Below are 7222 nucleotides of genomic sequence, written 5' to 3'. Positions count from 1 at the left end.
TCGATAACATTTGGAAAGTCTAGATTGAGTTGTTTTCTCCCCATTCAGCCCACGGAAGTCGCTAGTGCACTATGGGCCCCACAGATGCGGAAGCTATGTGGAAGTAGTTGAAATATTTTGGCTTTATGCACCACGGAGCAACTTTCATAGGAATGAAAGGAACCCTGCCTCCAATGCTGTATCCAGTTCCCTTTATACATCCATGGGACCCACTCCCCATGTAGGTAAAAAGGGCTCCATCTAAGGTAACAAAAACACAACAATCCTTATTTTCAGGTGATTATACATAATATTATATATATATATATATATATATATATATATATATATATATATATATATATATACAAACATAATGAAAACATACTTATGAATATTATATTCCATTTCTGCCAATAGATCCCCCTAAATCTTACACACTGGTCCTTTAAAAGAGAGAACACACATTTCCACACTAAGTTAAGAATTTAATTATTTGTTTATTTAGTAATTTATTTACGTATTTCTATCTCCAGATTCACCCACCCGAAAAATATAAATTCCGGTGTATTCCAAAAAAAAAAAAAAAAGAGAAACAAACAAAAAAAAAGGAAGGGACAATGGCATCTTCATCAACCGCATCAAAGGAATTAATCAACAAAAAATTCAAAGTGGCAATAATTATTATCATTATTACAATAATAATTAAATGATCAGAATATCCACATTCATAACAAATCCATATACAACTGCAATACACTCTTCAACACCACTCTTCCATTAATATACACAAAATCCCCAAATGTCTGTCCTGTCAAAACAACAATAGAGGAGTTTAGGGGGGTAGGGGTGGGGGTTGGGGGGCTATGGCTTGTCAAGGGGGATGAAGATGAGTGACCAGCGGAGTTAATGGATCTAAGGTTAGTAAGAGTATAAGGGGGGGAGGCACACTTATTTAGTAAGGACCTATACAAAAACAAGCAATGTTAAGTAATGACAGTATACTTTCATGGAAGGATCTGCCAGTCTAACCTGAATCTTAATAAAAGGTTAGAAGGCTCCATGAAAGGCAGAGTTTGGGGAACAAAATTTCAAGAAATATATAAGGGTTGTCTGAATAAATATATAACTCTGAATGACAACCGTTGCAAACATATACCATAGGAACCTAAAGTGAAAGTCAGATAAGCAAGAACTCAAAACAGGTTGAGAGTTTCAAAGAAATGCAGATGGAGGTTTCTGGAAAAAAAAAAAAAATTGTCTTAGTCTATATATGTACAAACATTGCTTGGTCACCCAAATCTACTTAGAAAAGCTTTTTAGTTGGTCAGAAAATGAGTGCAAGCTTAAGATTATGTGAATTACTTCTTGTATGAGAGCTTCAAGAATGCAGCTAAGTGACAGACCTCGCTGATATTCTAAGTCTGCACAGAAAGTGCTTCTGATAGCTGTCAGTAAAAACCTTTCCATGCCTCAGTATTGGTAACTTGAGAAGACCTATTCATAGAAAGAGAGAGAAACATTAGAGGAAAAAATAACTGTACACTCTGCATATACAAACAAACTGTATATACACATAGACATACCATATATACACATTTATCCAGTATATACACAAAGATTTACCCAGTACACACACTTATATACAAACACATTCACTCGTTTCAGCGGGACCTCTAACATATCTCTCTCTGTCCTCGTTTCAGTCACAGGTGGAAAAGGCAAGGATTTCAACTCAGATTGGTATCAGTGGAGTCCATCCATAGAAAGAAATAGGGGAGTTTTACAGCAATCTGACTGCAGAAAAAATGTGGTCACACTGACACCAAGAGTTCATCCTCTGCTCGGTTCAAACTCTACAGACAGATAGTCGAAGTGGAGTACAAAACAACAGCTGTAAGAATGTCCTTATCCAACGGCTTTCACATCGTCCGTAAATGGAGAGCTCCATGGCGATTGTTGGGTGAGAGAAACATCCGTCCACTTTCTTTTTTTTTTTTTTTTTTTCTTTTTTTGAATGATTATAACCAAGAGGAAGGAGGGCACAGGTCTCAGCAACGTGCAAACTATTGTAAGGGGAGTAGGTAAAACACAAGTTTGGCCCTTTCACAGTCATCACAGTCCTGCAGGGCAATTATTCTCTCCACAAGATTGTCTTAGTATAAGAAAGCTTATAAAATGGATTATTTATGAACTTCCATTAGATAGAGAGGCATCTATCTATATCAAGAAATAAATATCTGCTCCGGAAGATTTCTGATGAAGAGTTTTTTTTTTCTTTCGTACTATTGTAAGAATAAGCAGTGTCATAGAAATATAAATAATAACATTCAGTCCGGTTTTTCAAAGTCTTCATTGAAGCAAGAGTTGTTTGCTCTGAGCAGTTTCACTTAGTCGTATTAGGCTGTGCATATTTAGTTTCCTTTAAATCAAAGTCTGAGAAAGAGATTCAAACGGAAGAGCTAAAAACTAATGTTGAAAATGTTGCAGAGATCAAGTGTCTAAAATGGAGTAAAAATGAAGCGGTTAAATAATGCTTGGAGAATCCTAGATAGACAAAGAATGAATAGATGAGGAGGAATCAAAGGGTAATTTGAAAAGACTATAAGAGAGAGAAGAGAAGAGAAGAGATAGAGAGAAAGAGAGGGAAATAAATGCTTTGAAAGAAACTCAGCTTTGACTGAAATTTTAAGAGAAGTCAAGCACCTTTGAAATACATCTTACCCCACAATACATCTCCCCTCTCTCTCATTTTGAGCATCATTGCCTCCCTTGGCCTTTGTGTTCCTCCGTTCTGCTGATTGATCAGACTGCATAGCTGTTCTTTGCATGCTCTGCAGGCCAACAACGCATGTCCAGCCTTCCTTTTAAAAGTAAAATGTAGCTCCAAACCATGAGGCGTCAAACACATTTTTAAAAAAAAAAATCCTGTCATCAAATCAGAGAGAGAGGGCCCAAGTAAAGTATGGTAAAAAAAAAGCCAGCATTTCCTTACATGGTCCGCTGGGGCTCTGCACCATCCTTTGAGCAAAGAGAATGGGACCAATGCCCCAAGTTCTCCCTTTGTCAGCCAATCGCGTCACGAGAGAGGGCTCTGGACATTTGGCCATGCCACCCTGTGGACTGCCGATGGTGCATCAGCCAATTAGGTTCCACATTGTCCTCCATGAAGCTTTGAGAGTGGCTAAGGGGAGAAAAAAAGGGAAGACAGAGAGAGAGAAGAAACGGGGGAGGGTGCTTGATCAGGTGCTATTGAAGCATAGCTAGAGACCGAGTATCGGGTGGCAGTCTTTCCAAAGCTGGACTCATCTCTTCTATAGTTTTTTTTTTTTTTTTTTTTTTGTGTTCAGCTCTGAGGCAACTGCTTGTTTACCTGAGTCACTGAGGTATTTTCACAGCAATGTTAATTTCTCAGTCACGGATCATTTCACATCTCTGAAAAGACACTGATGTTCAAGCCTAGCCCACTTTGATTCCAACATTCATCACATACAAGTAATTTCACAAGAAAAAAGTAGCCCTACAAGCTGTCTAAGTAGAAGACAATCTTTCCCTGCGTAAGACTGCGAGCATTATTAACATTTGGTGGTTCAACAGTTAAACATTCACTGTAATGATGAATATAATCTAAACTAATCCGCTAGCACTGGCCTACAAGGTACTAGCACTGGCCATGTTGACCTTTGACACTGCAAAGTAAGAGATTTAAATGGCTGACACAAAACTGATGTGAAACTCTTCAACTCCTCTTGGTTCCTCCTGCGCGATTAAACAAGCTGAGTTCTTGTGGAGCGACACCAGTGTGTGAGGCTACAGAGACAGAAACAAATTCACACCCAGACAAACCTTACAACAGACAGTTTATACACAAAATGAAGGAATATGGATACGCATTACAAACATTTCAAAGACTCGTGTTTTCAGCATTTGACACATGAGAAACTGAAGAATTCATTTCAAAAATACATCATAGATTCCTGAAGTTTACTGTACATTAAGTGGTTTTATCTTTTAATTTGGTTTAATGCTGTTATCAAATGTTTTCAGGAATAGAACTTTTTTTCACGTCGTGAATATTTCGTTTTGAAATGAAACTTCAAATAATGGTAAATACACACAGACGTGTCATGTCATTATAATTCTTTTTTTTATAAGCATCAGGGGTGTAATAAATTCATATTGTCTTAAGCAAGGCTGTGTAAGGTGCAATTAGTTGATGACTAGCTAGTCTACTGGCCAAAGGATGCTCAATATGTTTATCCCAGGCACTTGGTGGTGGGCTTAGCAAACCTAAATGGTTATAATGGTCTTTTCACTCATATTTGAGAGAGAACAAGTTAATAATATGTTAATAAATAGTTAATACAATTTTAATTAGGTAGTAAGTGCCCAAAACTGAAAACACAAGAGGAAAATCAATAATCTGTCATTATTATTTATATGTACTCATAGTTATACCTGCAGTTTGTAGGTGACAACAGATTGAAAATGTTTTTTCTGAATAAAAAAGAAATATTAGTAATGGGATCATTCATCCTCTGTATCTGAAAACAATGAACAAACACTTTTTAAATGAAAAAAAAAAACAACAACTTGAAACTAGGAATTAATTCTTCATTCAAAGTTGCTTCATTCTATCTTTAAAATTGTAGTGATCATTGAAAACAGCACTTTGGAGTTTGTTTTCCATAAATTTGAAATAACCCATCAATTTCGAGCCAGGGAGCTGCCGTTTATTAACTGTAAATAAAACCAGAGATTGGAGGAGGGCGCTTCTGAAACACATATATGGAACCCCAACAACCCCATCAGACATAAGAACACAACAGGATGCACAAATAACAAAGACAAAGACACAAAACATATTGGGAAGGGTGGGGGGGTGGGGGGGGGCACATTGCAGAAGAGAGAGAGAAAAGACAGTGGGTGAATCATGAAAGAGGCAGTGCTATGGCAGACACAGACATTTTGACTTGGAAAATGGCACCATTTGTTTCTGTTTAGCACCAGTTTATCACATATCGGTTCTGAGATTGAGAAGAGAAAAATTGCACAAGCTCAGTCCAAAAACAAGAGGTCCCTTGGATTGAAAAAAAAAAGTTCCCAAAGCTCATCTTCCATTGATTCGTCACTCAAACCTCTACGACGCTTGATCTTGTGTCTTTGAACCTCTATTTTTTTCAGCCAACAGATCGTTTCTCTTACTAGCAAAGCTAACTTGGATCTCCACCTGTTACCTCTGTATCAGATCTCTATTGGAAAACCCTGTTGAAAAACTCTCAAAGGCACTAAAAAAGCCAGACTACATCGCCACATCTCTACCTCAACAATTTGCAGCCTGGCGTGTTCTGGATAGGTATAATTAATGCACCTACATCCATGGGAGTCTTTGCTAATGGCTACTATGAAGTCTTTGGGGTGCAAGACATTCAATAGTGCTTACGTGTATTTATTGTTTCTCATGACAGGCAATGAGTACACAGAGCAGATGTTCACATATTGGATTGGTATGTACGTCAAATGCTTTGTTTGACTGGTTCAAACAGCTTACAGTGTGTGATAGTGTATCATTATCTTGTCCTGCAAGACTGATACTGACTGAAGCTCCATGTGAGCATCAAGAGAACAAGTATCCGTTGAAGAGCCCTTTGTGTTGTGTGTTTTTGTGTTATGCACTGTACAGTAGCTGAATGATCACTACTTGTCTCCTGCACACTCTTCTTCTCTCTCTCTTGCCGGGGGGGAACACGAATATCTATGGCGAATTCTTTTCAAAGCATCGCCTTGCTGAATGGAAAAAGACAGGGACAGTGTTTTTCTTTTTCGTTTGTGTCATCTCTCTCTGATTTGGCTCAGTGTTGTGTTTGACCTACTCCCCCTTCTTCTGCTATGCCTGTAGTTGCTGTTGCCGTGGTTCCGGTTGCCTGTGAGGTTGTCATGGGGGAGGATGTTTGGTTGCCACGGAGCTCTCCATTCTGACTAGGATGTTGATGAGGAGTGGGTAGAGAGGGAGGGTCTACGGTTTGGGGGAGGACTCCATTGTGGGGAGAGCTGTCAGAGGAAATGCCCGAGGAAGAGACTCTGAGGACTTGATCGTTGGTTACCGCTCCTCCTCCTCCTCCTCCTCCTCCTCCTCCTCCTGCTTCTCCTCCTCCTCCTCCTCCTCCTCCTCCTCCGCCTCCACCACCTCCCCCTCCACCTTCAGTTTTCACACCGGGGTCTGCAGAACCCAGGGAGGAAAGCTGGTCCTCCTAGCGAGATAGAGAGAGAGGGGAGGGGAAAGAGGAGTGGGAGCAGGGAGAAGATGGTCGTAGGGAGAGAGGCCATTCAATGAACGATGAGGGATGTGAGAGTTGTAAAGGAGATGTTCAATCAAGGCAGATAATGTGACATGTAGAAGGGAAACAATCGCATGTTGAAGAGTGTGAGAGTGTGGGAGGAAGTAAGAATAGTGAAGATAAAGATGAGAAGAGGGCAAGGAGGAGGGGAAAAAAAGCACCGGAAAAGGGGTGTGATTGAATTGTGTGGAAGTGGAAAACATCAACATTGGAAAAATAGAAAGAACAGGTTGGAATGAGGACATGTAAAAGCCATGGCAGAAGCAAAGTAAGGAGGAAGTCGAAAACAAAAGACAAGTGATAAGGGATTGAAAGAACCACACAGAAAGAAAGAAAGAGAGAGACAGAGAGAGGAGAGAAAGAGCCAAATGAGTTACGAAGTTGATGCATGACGTACACCAATAGAAATGGCAGCACAAGAAAGGGGACACAGGAAAAGAAGGGATGAAGGGGGATTAAAACTTGAGGTCAAAGGGTCCTGATCCTCTCGGGAGTAGCATGGGGTGTTTGTCGGGTGCAAGGAAGTCAAGTGAGTTATTCTTTGCCAATGAGTACAATTCAAGTTCAATAATTCTCTATGTAAATGTGTGTGCTTGAGTAGCTGAAAAATGTCTTAAAGGTTATAAAACTCTACGATTATGGCTTCCAAAAACATCTTAAAAGCACACATTGTAGCAACTTAGCTGTTGCTTAACACATGCAAAAAAACGTCAAGCCACACAAGAGCTCAGCGCCAAATTTAAAAAAGCAAGATAAAGGTGCATCCTATTTGCCTGGCAGGAAATCCAAACCTCTGTCAAATTCACCAACCAAAATGTCTAACCCAAACCCATTGATCACATAGCAATGACTTGCTGCATGGGTGCTCATCCTGGGTTTAAGCTTTTTGATTAGTGATTAAGTCA

The 7222-nt window shown here is 39.5% G+C and overlaps 1 protein-coding gene across 1 annotated transcript in view; it reads right to left on the bottom strand.

The window, feature by feature from the left end:
• Positions 1-361: 361 nt before the first annotated feature.
• Positions 362-7222, bottom strand: part of syngap1b (synaptic Ras GTPase activating protein 1b) — a 132179-nt gene continuing 125318 nt past the window's right edge. Inside the window, exon 22 of the mRNA XM_067600700.1 lies at positions 362-3163. Coding sequence (XP_067456801.1) covers positions 3046-3163 — 118 coding nt within the window. The 3' untranslated portion in view covers positions 362-3045. The remainder of the gene's footprint in view (positions 3164-7222) is intronic.

This window comes from Thunnus thynnus, chromosome 10, assembly GCF_963924715.1.
Source record: "Thunnus thynnus chromosome 10, fThuThy2.1, whole genome shotgun sequence".
Lineage (NCBI taxonomy): Eukaryota > Metazoa > Chordata > Actinopteri > Scombriformes > Scombridae > Thunnus > Thunnus thynnus.
This window is presented reverse-complemented; position numbering and strand designations above follow the sequence as displayed.